Source organism: Eschscholzia californica, unplaced genomic scaffold, assembly GCF_041429995.1.
Source record: "Eschscholzia californica isolate CP2 unplaced genomic scaffold, dmEscCali1.0.p SCAF_5, whole genome shotgun sequence".
Classification (NCBI taxonomy): Eukaryota; Viridiplantae; Streptophyta; class Magnoliopsida; order Ranunculales; family Papaveraceae; genus Eschscholzia; species Eschscholzia californica.
In genome coordinates this window covers 3,013,837-3,031,756 of record NW_028238472.1, presented here as the reverse complement: position 1 = coordinate 3,031,756, position 17,920 = coordinate 3,013,837, and the positions used below count along the sequence as shown (strand labels likewise).

Here is a 17,920-nt window from a genome sequence, read left to right as displayed (position 1 = left end):
AAGTTTGCAACATTGGGGATTCTATCAAACAAGACAAATAGACAATGTATCAAATTATCAATGTAACTAACAATAACATCAATCGAGGAATACAAATTCGTGCTGGGTTTGAGCAACACAGACTCAGGCCAGTCCAAGGCGCACGGAGAGGGCTAAGAGACGGGCAGGCCTATGAACCCAATCAATACTATAAAGTTCTGAAAATAGTGAACCCACATTTTAGTAATATATGAATCGAAAAACTGAACGCCTTCCCACACCTCTAAACACTGGTCGCCTCTGTTTGGAATCCATCCCGGAATGGAGGATAGCCTAATGAAACATACAAGTTATTCATAGAAGACACTGAAGAAAAAGAGAAGAACCATAACAATAATCAAATTAAGTGAAGTACAAAAAAAGAAAGATTTGTGTGTTTTGATTATTAAAACATCAAGAACCCTAGAAGGCTAGAATTAACTAACATTTGTTAGTAAATTTCCTTTGGGAGAAAGAAATGGTAGAAAGTTCTTGATGTCACTATAGGCCTAATGGATTAAATCTTTTGTTATGAACTTCTTTTAAATAATGATAATTTAACAATACCCGTCAATGTTAATGGCCGGCAATGCCCCATCTTTTATATCCAATTAGTGAATGTCCTGTTTTTTTTTTCTGTGAGTGTAAACCACACACAAGAAAATGTCATAATTTTCAAATTCCTCTCTAATCCTACTTCACCAACAAATATTCATTCCAGTCACTCTTTGCTAAAGTGGTTGAACACCCACTCTCCAACACACATAGAGGTCTCATGTTTGATCGTGCAAATCAAGAATTTATTAAACTTGATGATGCAGAGGGATTTTCAGAAGATCTTCGAAGAATCTTAGATATCATCAAATTTAATTATTTTAGTAAATTCCTATTTTTTAGTAGAAAATTATTGGTTTTAGTAGTTTCATATTTTCAGGGAACTTTTTAAGTTTTAGATTATGATATTTTGTTTATTTAGAAGTTCTTAGTTAGAGTTTGATTAAGTTTAGGAAATCAGTATTTTATTTATTTAGAAGTTACTAATTAGAGTTTGATTAGGTTTAAGAACCCCCTAATATTATATAAAGAGATCTAGTAGTTGTTGTTTGATTCATCGAGTTGATCAATAAGGATTCAGTATTTTAGTTTAATCTTCTTAATTTCGGTTCTATAGTTTTTAGACGAAGATCTAAGGTTTTTTCTTAGTTTTAAAAGTTTTAGACGAAAGTCTAATTCTTTTCGGAATTTTCCGCTGCGTCAGTTGACATCAAGAGCGAGGATTTTGCCTGATTCGATATCATCTACACGAAGATCACTTTAGAACACATCTAGTAGATTTGCCAAAGATTCATCTAAAGTTGGTTAAAAAAAAAACATTACATTATTATTATTTTTCCCTATTTTGTTATCAATCAATAAGGAGATATACTAGCATGGTAACAATTTTTCAGTTCAAGTTCACCAACGTAGAGACTATGGTACAAGATTAATGAAGAGATACCAATTTTCAATGAGTATTTAACTATAGAAGAATTTTTTCCATTCGCTAGATAAGGTCGAACGACAAGTCAATATGTGGGCTACTATTCCCAATGAGCATATAGTTAAAATCATTGCTTATAGACTCAAAGAGAGTGCCACAGATTGGTGAGATCAATTACAACTTTTAAGAAAGAGAACATCTCCCTTAGAAGTTGTAATTGATCCCACCAATCTGTCACACTCTCTTTGAGTCTATAAGCAATGATTTTAACTATATGCTCATTGGGGATAGTAGCCCGCATATTGATTTGTCGTTCGACCTTATCTAGCCAATCGAAAAATTCTTCTATAGTTAAATACCCATCAAAAATTTTAACAGGATAGTATTTCTCAATATTGATTGATAACAAAATAGGGAAAAATAATAATAATGTGATTTTTTTTTTTAAAACCTAACTTTAGATGCATCTTTGGCAAATCCGAGGTGTCCTAAAGTGATAATCGCGTAGATGATATCGAACCAGGCGAAATACTCGTTCTTGATGCCAATTGACGCAGCGGAAAATTCCAAAAAGAATTAGATCTTCGTACAAAACTTTTAAAACTCAGAAAAAACCTTAGATCTTCGTCTAAAGACTATGAAACCGAAACCTAGAAGATTAAACTAAAATACTGAAATCTTATTGATCAACTTGATGAATTAAACAACAACTACTAAATCCCTTTATATATTAGGGGTTTCTTAAACTTAATCAAACTCCAATTAATAACTTTTAAATAAATAAAATGCCAGTTTTCTAAACTTAATCAAATTCTAATTAAGAACTTGTAAATAAACAAAATATCATAATCTAAAATTTTAAAAGTTCTCTCTTCTCATCTATCTCTATTCTTCTGAAATCTGAATCATGGAATTTCAACATCTCCACGTGACAGTTCCCCAAAACTGCAAAAGCTTCAAATGTCTCGGTCCCTTTAGCAGCCCAAGAAGATTACCCTTTTGAATTTTCATTGTGAATCCTCTCTCTGTTTCCCACCAAGGATTTTCCTTTCCACATTGTTGTATTCAAATTTGGTTTTAAAATCCCAATAAAAACTATACCCTTTTTTAATCTTCAAATGAATTTAATGAATTCATATCTTTTCTAGGGTTTAAAGATATCTTGAGATTGATAATGGGTTGGAAGAATTGTAGAAGCCTTTTCTTGAAAACAAAAGCTTTAGTTAAAAAAGCTATGAAGATTAATGAGGGAAAGAAAAGGTTGAAATTTCAGTATGATTATTCAAGTTATACTCTCAATTTTGATGATGGGTCTAAAGATTTAGGTCAGGAAGTTGGTGAATTCAGACAACAAGATCAAACTGATCAGAGTATGAAAAATTCAACTTGGGTTTATGTATTATGGTTGAAATCATACTAGGTGAAACAAGCAAGAACAGAGCATGCAGATAGAAAGAAATCATTTTTCTTGCTCTGTTTTAGAATTAGAAATTAGGGTTTTGTTGTTATGGTGTTACTGTTGTTAATCAGGGAAAGATGAAGCTGGTTGGTATGTGGAGATCCTTTTCAGTCTGTTCCTTCTCTTCTTTAATCTTATAATTTGTGTTTTGTTTAGTGAACTTTCTAAGGCAATGCAAAGGAGTGTGTGATTCAGTGTCACTTGCTTGTCAATTCTTTTAGTATTCGTACTGACTCGTCTGAATAACAAATTCTAAAACGACTTGTCCTTCATACAAGCGAGGTAAAAAACAAGCATTTTGAAATCTAACTTGAGCGAATTCATACCTCAAGTCAGTTCGAGTCAGACTTCAAATCGAGACTTGAAAAAGAAGAGATCTAACCTAGTTTCGGTCTTGTTTTATTACTAAGGTGACTAAGATAGTTCTAGCTTTCTAGAGTTAATCTTCTGGTTCTTCGAAGTAGTTATACAATACTTCAAGACCATAAAATATTACTTCGGGTCTTGGGTAGGTCTCTTTAACCCCGCTGATCAAAGCAAAAAAAAATGTTTTCGGGTTATTGATCTTTCTTTAATATAACAACTTTGTTTTATCCAAAAGATAAACATAGCGAAGAAAATATACATATTGATACAGAAAGAAATCTCCTTCATATGAAGTAGAAAAGAGAAACACACAGGCATTGTAGTCCAACTGGCTGTGCACCCGTCAAACTTCATAGGAAACCCTTGGAACAAATTCTAATACTTTTATATACCTAAAATATCGGCACAATCTGATACATAGCAAGAAAAATAAATCCCAACCCATAGTAAAATAGAACACAGTTATGAGCAAATTTAATATGAAATTCCAAGAATACATATGCCTCCACCCTAAAGATGGACTTCAGGTTCAACAATTACTCGAAAAGAAAATAAAGACGTTCAGGTACGGAAAGACATATATCAGGGGATGGGAGTTGGACACGATACCATTTTTTTACCATACTGTGAATCTACTTCAACCATCAGATTGATCTTCGTCTTCTAAATGTGAAGATAGTTTACACTTTAAACAGCTGGGTCTTCAAACATGGCTGTTGATAAATCGTTGATGTGAGGGTAGGCAGCTTTCTCGTCGAGCTTGGTTTGAGCCCATATCAGCATCTTTAACAAATTTGGGAGCTTCGGATCTGTAGTTTAACAACAGCAGAAGGACATATTAATCGATAAAGCATCAGTACTAAATTTGGAGAAGGTTAGTGGTGGCATCATGAACTATGGCCTAGGTTGGTAGAAGCAATGGCATTAGAAAAACAATCTTAAGCCTCTCTAGGTGATAACAACGAGGAATAGGCATAGTCCTCATTTAAGGTTCAAACCATAATCAATAATTTTCAAACCTTGAAGGTAGCTCTTTATTTGTTTACTTTTATTGGTTTTAGTAAGAAGCCTATTACGGTAAAACACGATGAGTACATGGAATCCACAACCATATAGTAGAGAAAACAGACGATATAATAGCATCAATGCGTAAAGTAAAGGATTAAGTGATTAACATCAATCATAAAGTGACATACGGGCGAGTCTCGAAGAGTAGCCCTCTTTATAAACATTGGATAGATGCAATGTTTCAATGTAGGAAAACAGGAAGGAGTTGGGGCATACTCTTTACTGGGCCTTTCCCTGCTGAACCGACAAGCGGAACTTCACCTACCTACGTACATTAATGAAATCACCTTTTACGTAATAGAGGGGGTGGTCAACTAGATGCGGAAGAGTCCAACTGAGACCACTCGACTGATCTCATCCTCTTGAAAATTCATGAAAGAGTTGCTAATTCGACTTTCTAATAGAGTAGTGAGTTCCGGAGCTCTGGGTGAGAATTCCATCAGCAGATTGCCAGATTCATTGGAAGGCTATGCAGGTGGGCTCGGAACCTGGTCCCAGCATGACTTGGAGAGTATCTAGTCCAAGGGGAGATACAAGATATCATGTATATTTTTTTTATACATATTCACTATTTAATATATAAGCTTTTTATTCATCTCATTTGAAGGCATATGTGGAAATTATACTCTAATAGGTACCACTTATACAAAGCTAGATAAGTTGGAATCTTCTAATGAAATTTGATACCCAGAGGCAAAAGAATAAATAAGAAAAAACAAGATGACATTCTGCAGCTAATACAAAGAAAATAAGGTTTGATCCAACCTTTTTCATGACTTTGGCTTGTGAGGATGGCTGCATTCACTTCATTTGCAGTTTTCAGTCGCTGTGATATATCCAAAAGCTTGCCGACAGGACAATCAGCAGCATTTTCAAATGCCAATAACGCAACTGTCTTCTCTAACTCTTCTAGAAAATTTTGCTGCAGAATACAAGAACTTGTTACTTTAGATATTCTATCATACATAACCTTAAAAAGACCGGCTTTTCGATGTTTCATCCTAGCAGATACAAAGTACCTAATTTCTAATATTTCAAGGGCCAAGAGGTCTATTATGAGTCAAATAAACAAATAAGAAAAAGGCGCGCAACGTTTTATCACTAGATATAAACAGAAAGAAAGGCTCTCCGAAAATAACCTTATAGTTACATTGAAAACACATAATAAAGAGATATAGAGAGAGAACACTTTACATTTTCTTCACCCCTAGGTGCAAGCTCCTCTTGAGCAAATTCCAGCGCTTCTTCTACTTTTCCATTTCGAATCAATTCTATCAACTTTTGTTGTTGAAGAAGGAAAAACAGTTGTGGATTTGTATCCAGTATCTGCATAAGATACAACATCTCAATTTAGATTCGGCTCGCAATAAAGAATCAGGTGGTGAAACTTGCATCCAGGAAGTATCAATGACCATATTAATTTCTACATGACAGGAAACAACCTATAGACACTTTTTTTCTTTTTAAATTATTATCAAGTTATCCTTTTACTTGAACGACGAAGGTAACATACAAGGAGAGAACAAGATACAGCTAGACGGATGATGCTGAGCACTATTAGGCATGTCGACAGGCAGGAAAGTAACAGGAATCACAAGAATTGCATCTCATTCCGCATTTGACACAAAAGGAATGTATGGAATCACATTTGATGCAAAATCTGGAAGACCGAACACTATTTCTGTCTATTATGGGTGAGGGGGGTGTTCCATCCCACGCCCTTGAACTGCATTTTCGGAAACATCAAAAATCAACATCACTTTAAAGTTCTAACTAATTTTGATTATGACTCGCTTTCGCCCATATTATTTTCCCAAGTTACGCTCTACCATATTAGATAGTTTATTGATGGAGAGGACAAAAGTAATTTATTAAGCGTTAATTTTAGGATTATATTTTCCCTCTTTATATTAGCGTTATTTCAATATCTTTATGTTTATATTTAATGTAAGATAAATATAACTAGAAAGAATCAACTTTGAATGAATTGAATAAAACGATTTTCACTCGTCTACTTCTAGTATTCAAGTCTACTCCCAAATGTCCTACAGAATGTTGTAGCAAGAGATCAAATTCAACAAACGCATAAAAAGAGAGAGAAACTGCAAAAGATTGAACAAAATATACGAAGGATATATAACAAGGCACTTTGATCTAGCAAGACTAGTATTCCACCTCAGGATTCAAATCATTAACTTTATCAATTGCATCCTCAATATTCCCACATTGTAAAGCCTTCTTCACTGCCATCCTCTCTGTTATTGTTGTTAGATCTACCTGTGCTAGTTATCGATAAGGAAGAAGCTTAAACATCTAAAAATTTCAAATCACCCAATTCAATAATAGAAACGAATCAAATTTTATACAAAATTGAAGGGTTATTTTGCCGATTCAACAATGAAAAAGAATCAGACTTCCATACAAAATTAAACGGTTATTTTGCGAAGAGGGGGCATATAAGTACCGGGTATTGGTTTAGTCAATGCAATAACCGAAACAAATCAAACTGTCATATAAAATCAAAGCGTTCTTTTACGGAAAGGGGCATAGATAAGTACTGAGTGTTGGTTTAGTCAATGCAGTAACGGAAACAAATCAAACATTGAATACAAAAAGAAAAAGGATACGTTCGGTTCCAGTTTCTTCCTTGAATCTTTCAGCAGCTTCAACATAACCCTCAGTTACAAGATAATTCATCACCAATTTATTCAAATCTTCTTTCCTAATTTTAATTTCATCTAGTTTTTTCTCCCATTCTTCTCTAGTAATCACTTTCTTTGATGTTCCCTACACAAAAATTCATTTCTCTAGTACCCACTTTTCTTGAATCAAGAAACCCTAATTATCAAATAATATGATAGTTGAGAAAGTAATTACCATCCTTGTTGAAGATCAAAATGAACTGATTAGTGATTATCAGTGAGTTTTAGTTCAAATTCATTAAACCCAAGAACTCAATCGAGAATCAACTCCTCTACAATCTGAAACCAAATGAAACAATCAAATAACTCAATCAAATACAAGAAAATTAACTGAATAAAGATAATTTGAAACCTCGTTGAAGATCTAGTAATCTGTTTTGACCTTCAGAAACCCTAATTTTACAACGACACCGACGGAGACAAAAATCGGAGAGAGGATACCTGAGAGCAAATGTCAGAGAAGAAGTGAAGGCGGGAAGTACTTTTTCAATCGGTTTTCAGGCGACTAGCCATTTTTTTTTGTTAGGGGTAGGGGTGTGAAAAAAAAATCAGACAACCTGAAACTCAGTCGTGGACGCCCTGAGTCCATTAGAGCCCACAGGCACCCCAAATCCGAAGGAGGGTTCAGTCTGACTGACCCGGTGAAATCAACCGGTTGGATGCATGAGATCCCCGAGATACTAGTGTTAGTCATTAGATGTCCGAGGTTCCGCTTAGAACACTAAGAGACACCATAACCCAACAATGTTAGATGTAAATCTTCTCTAGTTTGAGATTGCAAACAATAAACATGCCAACCTATTAACTTAATACAACTAAATGAATGACCCATCGGTTTGTCGAAATCCACATAAGGGATGTCAATTGACATAGATAACATAAAAAATGAATTTCTTTGATGATATTTGAAAATAGAATATGGTAAGTCAGCGTACACGCGTCGATATAATATTATCAATGAGACCAAAGATAATCTGAAATAGAAAATAAATCCACTCAAAGTAAATTACATGTCTATCCTCTCATTCTCTTTTACTGCCTAACCTATCCTAAGTTAAAAAAAATAACCTAAAATAATATATACCATAATATTTAGAGATTCATTAAATGATTTCCTCAAAAATAAACTTTCCTTCCGGAAAATAGTTGCCTTTACCGTTTAGCAGAATACTTTCTTTTATATTTCTATTAGAATTGGGCAAAAGCAAACCGAAGAGAGAGAGAGAGAGAGAGAGCATCGTCACTTTCTAATATATGAACTAGGTTTTGATTTCATTCATCATCGACGCCCAAATTAAACCGAGTGAAAAAGGTGAAAGCATCGAGTGGGAGAGAGAGAGAGAATCGATTGATTTCATTCATCATCTACAGTAGTGAAGAGTAAGAAAAAACAAACGTTAAAATAAAATGTTAAAAATGTTGTTAGACTCGATAAGATTCTACCAGCATAAAATTTTATTAGAATCAACCTATTGTAACAAATTCATATCAGATGGTAACAGAATCAAGAAAATGCTAGTAAAATACTGAAAATGTAACAAAAACAATTTCACATAATATATTTTAATTAGTAAAAAGTATTTGTTAACCTATTGTAACAAATTCATAAGATGCTAGCAAAATATTCTTGCTTTTTAAACTACTGTATTCAAATTTATTCAACCGATGCTAATAGAATGTAAAAGTTGTTATTAGAATCAATAAGATGCTAGCTAAATAGTATTTTCTTTTTAAACTATTTTATCAAATTCATTCATCAGATGCTAGTAGAATGTAAAATATGCTAGTAGAATGAGTAAGATGCTAGCAAAATAGTTTGCTTTTTAACCTCACAAAAGAATTTGTAGATGTTTAATTGGATCGAGGTAGAGATAAAAAGCAAATCACAAATTCATACTTTCTTGAAGTTCAAAGAACATAGAGTTACAAAGAGAGAAAATTGTTTTTGGGAGAGAGCATCTCGTTTTAGGTAAATATTGGTTGAATTGGTAGGTTAATTTAGACAAATATCAGTTTTGGAAATAATATATTTTCTTGAATTCAAAGAACATATAGTTACAGAAAGAGAAACTCGTGTTTGGGAGAGAGAGAACTAGTTTTAGGTAAATATCCACCATAAATATTTTTTCATAAAATTACTAAAAAAATATAAGTTTTGGAAATAAAGATTAACATTAAATATCCACCATAAATATTTTTTCATAAAATTACTAAAAAATATTTGTTAACCTATTGTAACAAATTCATAAGATACTAGCAAAATATTCTTGCTTTTTAAACTACTGTATTCAAATTTATTCAACCGATGCTAATAGAATGTAAAAATTGCTATTCGAATGAATAAGCTGCTAGCTAAATAGTATTTGCTTTTTAAACTATTTTGTCCAATGCATTCATCAGATGCTAGTAGATTGTAAAATATGCTAGTAGAATCAGTAAGATGCTAGCAAAATAGTTTGCTTTTTAACCTCACAAAAGAATTTGTAGATGTATTGGATCGAGGTAGAGATAAAAAACAAATCACAAATTCATACTTTCTTGAAGTTCAAAGAACATAGAGTTATAGAGAGAGAAAATCGTTTTTGGGAGAGAGCATCTTGTTTTAGGTAAATATTCATTGAATTGGTAGGTTAATTTAGACAAATATCGGTTTTGGAAAAATATATTTTCTTGAATTCAAAGAACATATAGTTACAGAAAGAGAAACTCGTGTTTGGGGGAGGGAAACTAGTTTTAGGTAAATATACATTGATTTGGTAGGTTACTTTAGAAAAATATAAGTTTTGGAAATAAAGATTAACATTAAATATCCACCATAAATATTCTTTCATAAAATTTATGTAAAGAATAATTGTATTAACTCAACCATTATAAACCTTTGGTTTACCAATGGTTAAAAAATATTTATGAAAGGGCAAAATTGAGAGAAAATTAAAGGATTGATGCATGGGGCCCACCACATAGTGAATTTTTGGACTTATTTTACATTTTCGGTTTATTTTGGTTTTATTTTATTTATTGATTTAGGAGTGGATATATGACTAATTACCCCCCCCCCCCCCCTATTTTTGGACCTTAAACTCAAAAATCCTTAAATGTTTGCTCTATACAATTTGATAATGTGAATCAATTATGCATGCATATAAAGTTAAATGACAACCTAACAAGGTCCAATTAATATAGGTTTATCAAAGAGCAATTGTTATCAAGGGGAATGAGACTATGGCGTAAAGTAAATGAGTAAAGTCATAATGGAAATCCAACCTAGTTTATTGGAGATCCCAAGATCTAGGTTCAACGGAAAACTGAAGTTATATATTGACTCGCCAGTAACACTGAAAGAGAATATTATATCACCCATTTCCATGGTGAATCAGTGTTGCCTATAACGAGTGAGGATAATGTTATCTTTTAATGATTCCTATAGTTTAGAATTTTTCTTCCTAAATGGAGTATACAAGATACCTTTAATAGGAGATCACCTATATGAGTGTGAACTAGTGCCGGTTCTGTGAGAAGGTCGTAATGGTCGACTTCTCTAAAGCGCTCATGAAACCCGAGAATGTTCAAGGCCGAAATGAACACAACTGTCCGGTATTTATTCACTACGGAAGATTTAAAGCCAAAAGATATCTTTTCCTGATGCATGGTATCTCTTGTTGTGTTCTCATACATATGTATATGTCAGTTTGTCATCGGTTGGTATGTTGTCTGTCTTCTGGTGCTAATTCACTTATGTAACGGACTGTTGAAAAATTATTTACATAAAAATAATTTTTAATATGAGTGAAATTATATGCAATTGTTACTTTTGAAAAGACATGAGTTATGGGCAGTCACAACACAATGGAGAGGCATCTCGTGGATTTGTAGAGTTACCACTAACCCTATAAATAAACAGTTTGATTTCTCTTTTAGATAAGTTTTTTGGACTGTTTTTAATCAATTTTTTGAAAACAAAAATTGAGTCGTCTAGAGTTGTTTATGAGAGTATAGTGACCCGATAGTTCGTTGGAGCGTATAGAATTGTAGTGCCTCTTTCTATATGACGCGATCGTTGTATTTTGGGAGACAAATGTCCATAGAACCATTAGCATCATTGCGGGGCATGATTGTCTCTAAGGAAAGAGTGACCACTCACCTCCATAATAAAATAAGATAAGTTTTCATTTCATATTTAGATATTCTAATAGTGTCATATTATTCGGCAGTCAAGATGAATCCGTAGATCTCGAAACCAACATATAGTACCTTCAAGATCGTCTCGGTCGAGTTATTCGCTTTCCTTTTTCAACCTTTGGGATCGCCATTCCAGACATGAAGCAAATCACAACAGCGACAAAGAACCCTGAAAGAACACCTATTTCGAATGGTAATCCTATAATACTTATTCGATCTTCGTCTTGGTCATCGCTTGAAGGATCATCGTGTGAATTTGGACGAAAATTACAACTAGGACATTGGAGACCAGTATTTCCTTCAAAACTTGAACAAGGAAATGTGAAGAACTGACCACCTGAAGGTACCCTTCCAACTATGTTATTATATGCTATACTAAACTGTGATAAAAAGCTCAATGAAGTCAATGAAGAAGGTATAATTCCTGAAAGATTATTATTCGACAAATCCAATGTCTCCAAGCTTTTCATATCCGATAGCTCCGAGGGAATGGTTCCGTGGAGATAATTCGATTTCAGATTCAAAAAATGGAGATTCTTCAAGTTCCGAAACTCTGGCCAAATTATTCCTGTAAGATGGTTATGGCTGAGATCTAAAGATGGTGGAAGACTCCAAAAATCTTTATATTCCAACTTGTTTGCACTTTGGTTACGTCTCGTGACAAGTCGAAAATCCGTAGTAGGCTCATCGAATGATATTTTACGGTATATAAGGCTCTGAAGTTTGGTCAAGCTTTTCGGAATATCACCAGATAGGGAGTTGTTTGATAAGTCTAAGTAAAAGAGATAGTCTAGCCGGCTGAACCAATCCGGTATGGTTCCAACGAGATGGTTCCATGATAGATCCAAAAGCTGTAACTTGGGGGAGCTGCTCAACCATGACGGAATTGGTCCCGTGAGACCACAGTTTGGAATTATCAGAGCTTTTAAGCTCTTAAACTGAAGATTTCTAGTTGGCATTTCCTCGCCTCGAAAATTTTTCGTAAGACCGAGAACGGTTAGGTTCGAGCATTTTTGTAGAACATCTAAGGACGCTGAAAGATTACGAAGACTAGTATTGAAGAGAGACAGAAACGAGAGCTCGCTTAGGTTCTTGAAGCTATCAGGAACTTGACAGTTAAGATTGATACTACTCAAGCTTAAACTTCGTAGTTCTCGACAGTGAGAAAGACTATCAGGAAGTGGTCCATGAAGCGGATTTAAACCGAGCTTAAGAGATCTCAAATCAACCATACCAGTCCAATTAAGATCTATAGATCCACTAAGACAGTTGTTACGAAGATCTAACAACTGAATTGTTGGAGACTGCAACAAGGAATTCGGGATAGACCCGAAGAACTTATTTGAACGAGCAGATAATTCCTCGAGCTTCTGTAAGCTTTTGAAAACGTCGGGGATTGTCTCCGAGAACATGTTCCAGGATACGTCCAATTTGACGAGGTTACTGAGGTAACGAGCTCCGCCTAGTGGCCCGTAAAGACCGTTCTCTTGTAGATTCAATTGTTTGAGCTGTTTTAGCTTCCAAAGATCATCTGGTATAGTCCCCGAAAGATTATTCGAGTTAAGCGAAAGATGTTGCAACAAACTACATGACCCAAACTCAGCTGGAATTTGTCCAGTTAACCTGTTCATGGAGAGATTAAGAACTTGTATCCTAGTTGACTTTCTACAGATGTTTATGTCGATAAAACCGTCGAGAAAATTATTGGAAAGATCAAGAAACGTAATCGAGGGTAGAACGAATTCGACCATGATTGACCCACTAAACCAATTACCACTCAAATCCAAGACTTGAAGATTTTTCAATTGGAAGAGTTTATAAGGAATGGGACCTCTTAACAAATTTTGTGAAAGATTTAAGTATCTAAGTTGAGTCAGATTAGCCAATGAGTCAGACAAGCTTCCTTTTAGTTTTCTGTTGCCAAGATGCAAACTAACAACTCTGCTATCCCAAATGGTAGAATTAGGCAAACCCAAGCTGGTTGAGGAGTTGCAGATTACACCATTCGAATTACAGCAATTCAAATTTTCCCACCCGTCGATTCGTTCTTGGTCTATTGCCTTCAAGAAACCATTCAGAGCTTTCAGATCATCCAAGTTGCAGGTTAAGTTTTGAGAATTCAAGACATGAACATGAAAACAGAGGACAAGAAATGCAAACAATAGACAAAAGCATCTCTTACCCATGTTGAGAATTATGATAGAGAGAGAGAGTTACAATATTGTATTAACTAAAAGAAGGAATGGAACAGAAGAGGAGAAATGTGTGGGTGGGTTTTTTCTTTCAAGTTTTAATGGATTATGAAATGTTTAATATAGTATTTGTGCAATAATGATAGAGAGACCAAAAGTCAAAAGACGAAATCAAATGAAAAAAATTCTCAACCGTTCAAACTACGGCATTAAGATCTCACTTTTTGATGTTCCAAGATCTTTATTATTGATGATATTTACCCGCAATATGTTTTTGTTTTTCGTGAAAAAAATGAACTAGTCATCAAAATTCTAGATAGATTCGAGATGAAATTTTACATCGATAGTCGTGATATTTTTCACGATGTGGCACATAGAGCAAGACGAAGTTGAGGAATCAATCTAACTGTTGATTTAAAATACTTTTCCAAATTTGTCTTAGATTTTCGCGTCTCGATCACTCATGTTTTTTGTGGTCCTTGGTATCATTTTTGCTATTTGTGGAATTGACTTGACTTGAAAAGAAAAGATACACTAACATTTTTTTATCAACTTCAATCTAATACTTTTGAATAAAACATAAGCATTATTGGTTAAAATTAAAGTAGAAAATGTAGTTGGTTACTAAAGGCCCCACGGAGCCCAATTTCAAACTGCGAACAAATTTTGTTTTGGTCCAATAGATTAAGGTTTTCATAAAACATACTGGGTATGATAAAAGATGACGCACCAACTTTCCTATCAAACATTGATAAGTATTTCTGAGGAAAGATGTTGGAGAGACCACACTATCAACTCGATTTTTTTTTGAAGACCCATTTGTAGCTCCATAAGTTGTTGATGACCCATTTGCCTGAATCCCAAGGTTTAAGAAACACTTTTTTACCGAATGAATATTGAAGACTGAGGAGTTCCGCTATCAATCCCACGCTATCAATCCCACAATTGTCGATGACCCATTTGCCTTAGCCAGGATGTGAGTGTGAGTGTGAGTGTGCGGAGATGGGATCGACGAGAGGAGGGTGGTGAAACCAGTGCTGCCAAATGTTGTGGCTGTGGGTCTGGAGTGTATGCCAATTTTTTTATCGATGAGAGGAGGGGTGGTAGAAGAAGTCATTTTCTCTATTGAGTTTAGAGAGAGTCCTAATTGGGAAGATAACTGGATTCCTGATCTAGACGGAAAGGTGAGCAATATATATAACTCTAATCTCACCAAAGTTTCTCAATTGATTACGAATAATAATTGGGATGAAGCCATCCTAAACGAAAATTTCGATAATGACACCAAGAATATCATCAAATCTATACCAGTTAACCCTGCAGGCAAAGATCACCTTAAATGGAAACTTTCAAAATCCGGAAAATTCACGGTTTCTTCGCTTTACAAGCACTTAAACACCAACAGTAACAGTCAGCACAATGCCTCTCGAAACTGGAAGTTCCTGTGGTCCATTCCAGCGATTCCTCCTCGTCAAATTATTTCTCTGGAAAATTTGTAACTCGGCCATTCCGGTGAGAGAAAAAATAGGGAAATATATTAACATCAACACGAGTTGTCCAAATTGCAATTCCATCGAATCTATTGAACATGCTCTGTTACACTGCGCTTTAGCAAAAAATATTTGGTTTCATTATAGCATTATCGCGGAGAACATTAAGTCTATAAAGGATTGGATCTTTTCCTGGGAAACTCACCCTGATAGATGTCAAACAGAGGAAAACATACACTTTTCAACTATTCTCTGGATCATATGGAAAACCTGATGTGACCACTGTTTCCAACATGAGATCAACGGAACCCAAAAAATTATAAAGATGATAGACAATTTTCCTAAGAGAAGCAAGAAACAGTCAAAACAAAAGCAAAAACCTAAAGACACATGGAAACCCCCTACCAACGGCTATATCAAGATTAATGTGGATGCTTCATTCACTAACCTTTCATCCAGTGTTGGCATTAGCATGATTGCTCACGATGACAATGCAAAATTTATTCAAGCCCAGGTGGAAACCACTAGAGGCAGAAATAGCGAAGAGTGTGAAGCTAAGGCTATCCTTTTAGGTCTGGATTGGGCCAAATCTCAGAAGCTTAACTCAATAATCATAGAAAGTGATAATTTCAACCTCACCAAACATCTTTGCAACAATCACCACACCATCCAATGGCAATCGCTGATTCATATCAGGAAGATCCGAGAAAGCAAGAAGGAGTTTGACGAAGTTCAGTTCCACTACACTCAAAGATCCGCTAACTCAGTCGCAGATAAACTAGCGAAGTGGGCGAGAAAGCGCAATAGAAGCAAAGTGTGGGACAATATCCCGTGTATTTTAATTGACAGATACTGTAATAACGCTTTAAGGCCTTAATGTATTTTCAGTTCAACAAAAAGAAAAAACTGTGTGGACTAGTTCTTTCTTTCCCACCCGTTTAAAATAGGGAAGTTTTGGGGGCCTCCCTCAAAACAAAATAAATGAACAAATTCATTTTTCTTCATGGGGATCTTTTTCCTTAGCAAGCATCATTTAGAGTCGATGTAGAAAATTTTCACTTTGTTTATGTACCAAAACATAAGAAACATAAAACTTGGAAATAAAATTTACATAAAAAAATCAGTAGAACTGCGTTGACATCGTACTTCAGTAGAGGATTAAAACTTAAAACACAAACATAAATTAGTGAGACGAATCCCACTCAGACCAATTAGATTCACTATTGACACGAGACATATTGTTGATCCTTGAGTACGTATCAACTTTGAAGTTAGCTCCACAGATTACACCTTCTCAATGAGACTAATATCTACCATCGGATCGTGAAGACATCAACAACATGTACCGTTAGATGATGAAGACTTAACATGATATTATTTATATATCTTTCAAATCTATTGTTTTATATTGTATTTATAAAAGATATATTGTAATATTGAGAAGATATCTTAATTAATCTTCTTACCTAATAGAGCGATAGTGAGACTATATATATATATATATATATATATATATATATATATATTTCAGTTGTAATCAACAATTGTTATGGAATAAGAATTATCTCTTCTCTCTAATTTTATCATGGTATCTAGAGCCTAAAAATTCTAACGAGTATTGAATTAGATCCTAGTGAGCTTCCGCAAAACCGGCGGCGGTAGCCAATATCAATGACTATCGTCCGCCGGAGTATTCTCTATTAATTTTTTTTTCCTGATTCTAAATTTGTGTTTCCTTTCAATCATTTAGTTTAGAAAAAGAATAATAAACTTCTTGATCTAGAATTCCTACTTTTCCGTAGTAGAAGAATGTTTAAGATCTAAAGGAGATAAAGAGAGAACGAGTTCTGAATGTCTTACATTACAAAGTTACTCATTCCTCGCAAGTGTCAACAATTTGATCTCATTTGTCAACTAAGTTCATCAAGATTTATAAACGTCAAAACCTTGATTACTCCTAACTTATCTTTCATTTCTCAAATCTCTCACTTTTTACTTTACCTTCCCGCTCTCTAAAGGATGTGTGCATTCAATTTTCAATGATTATATCTTAATCGGGGTAAATTAAATCAAATTCTTCCAAATTTTTATTTCTTTTCAATCTCATTAATACAGTAACTGGCTTCTATTCTACAGTTACAATTATCATGGATCTTAATATTCTCTCTTTTATTAATCCATATAACTCTATCTCTTTCGTGGAGTTTTCAAAGACCTCACTGCTTTCTTGCTGAAATCCTCTTTCTTTTTCATTTTCTCAAAAAAAAAATATAGAGTTTGACTGATCCATATAACTCTATTCTCTCATGGGGTTTTCACAGACCTCATTGCTTTCTCGCTGAAATCTTGTTTCTCTCTCATTTTCTCAGAAAAAAAAAAGAGTTTGACTAAGATTTTCCGAACTCAAGGACTACCTCATATTTTCTATTTTTTTCTTCTAATTTGATTTTCTTTCTAACAACAAAGGGAAAAATTGTGTTAAAAAAAAAAGAAGTTGCTATGACTCTGGTTTCCTACTTCTTCTGTCATGGGTATATAAAAACTCTGCATCCACTATTTCGAAAAAAAAAACTGAAAGAGGTTTAAAGGCCAGAGATAAAGTTTGAAGAGGACTTGACAAATTGCAAGAAGTATAATTTATATGGAAAACTAAACAGGTCTAACGACCAGCTTAGCTTGAGGGGGAATGTAAATGAGACTAATATCTACCATCGGATCGTGAAGACATCAACAACATGTACCGTTAGATGATGAAGACTTAACATGATATTATTTATATATCTTTCCAATATATTGTTTTATATTGTATTTATAAAAGATATATTGTAATATTGAGAGTATATCTTAATTAGTCTTCTTACCTAATAGAGAGATAGTGAGACTCTATATATATTTCGGTTGTAATCAACAATTGTGATGGAATAAGAATTATCTCTTCTCTCTAATTCTATCAACTTCATCTTGTT

General features: G+C 34.1%; 2 protein-coding genes across 4 annotated transcripts; both read right to left on the bottom strand.

Moving 5' to 3' along the window:
• Positions 1–3,686: 3,686 nt before the first annotated feature.
• Positions 3,687–7,754, bottom strand: LOC147536258 (protein GID8 homolog). 3 transcript variants are annotated; one of them, XM_086641611.1, is made up of 7 exons: positions 7,535–7,754; positions 7,269–7,372; positions 7,019–7,178; positions 6,567–6,673; positions 5,586–5,717; positions 5,157–5,313; positions 3,687–4,132 (listed from the first exon to the last, which is right to left on the bottom strand). In XM_086641611.1, exons 2-7 carry the CDS (start codon positions 7,269–7,271, stop codon positions 4,011–4,013), a joined length of 681 nt encoding a protein of 226 aa, XP_086497737.1. In that variant the 5' UTR covers positions 7,272–7,372; positions 7,535–7,754; the 3' UTR covers positions 3,687–4,010. The 3 variants fall into 3 exon arrangements, with proteins under 3 accessions (XP_086497737.1, XP_086497738.1, XP_086497739.1); XM_086641612.1 differs by having other exon boundaries at positions 7,476–7,560; XM_086641613.1 differs by having other exon boundaries at positions 7,446–7,549.
• Positions 7,755–11,244: 3,490 nt separating this feature from the next.
• Positions 11,245–13,501, bottom strand: LOC147536257 (phytosulfokine receptor 1-like). Its single transcript, XM_086643305.1, has one exon. It carries the CDS (start codon positions 13,456–13,458, stop codon positions 11,347–11,349), a length of 2,112 nt encoding a protein of 703 aa, XP_086499431.1. The 5' UTR covers positions 13,459–13,501; the 3' UTR covers positions 11,245–11,346.
• Positions 13,502–17,920: the final 4,419 nt, after the last annotated feature.

Excerpts from the sequence above, each read along its gene's own strand:
- LOC147536258 (XM_086641611.1), bottom strand. Across the intron at positions 5,718-6,566 it reads TTAATGATTTGAATCCTGAG|ATACTGGATACAAATCCACA; the intron begins GTGGAATACTAG and ends TATCTTATGCAG. Across the intron at positions 5,314-5,585 it reads CACCTAGGGGTGAAGAAAAT|CAAAATTTTCTAGAAGAGTT; the intron begins GTAAAGTGTTCT and ends TGTATTCTGCAG.
- LOC147536257 (XM_086643305.1), bottom strand. The coding sequence starts at position 13,458 with ATGGGTAAGAGATGCTTTTGTCTATTGTTTGCATTTCTTGTCCTCTGT.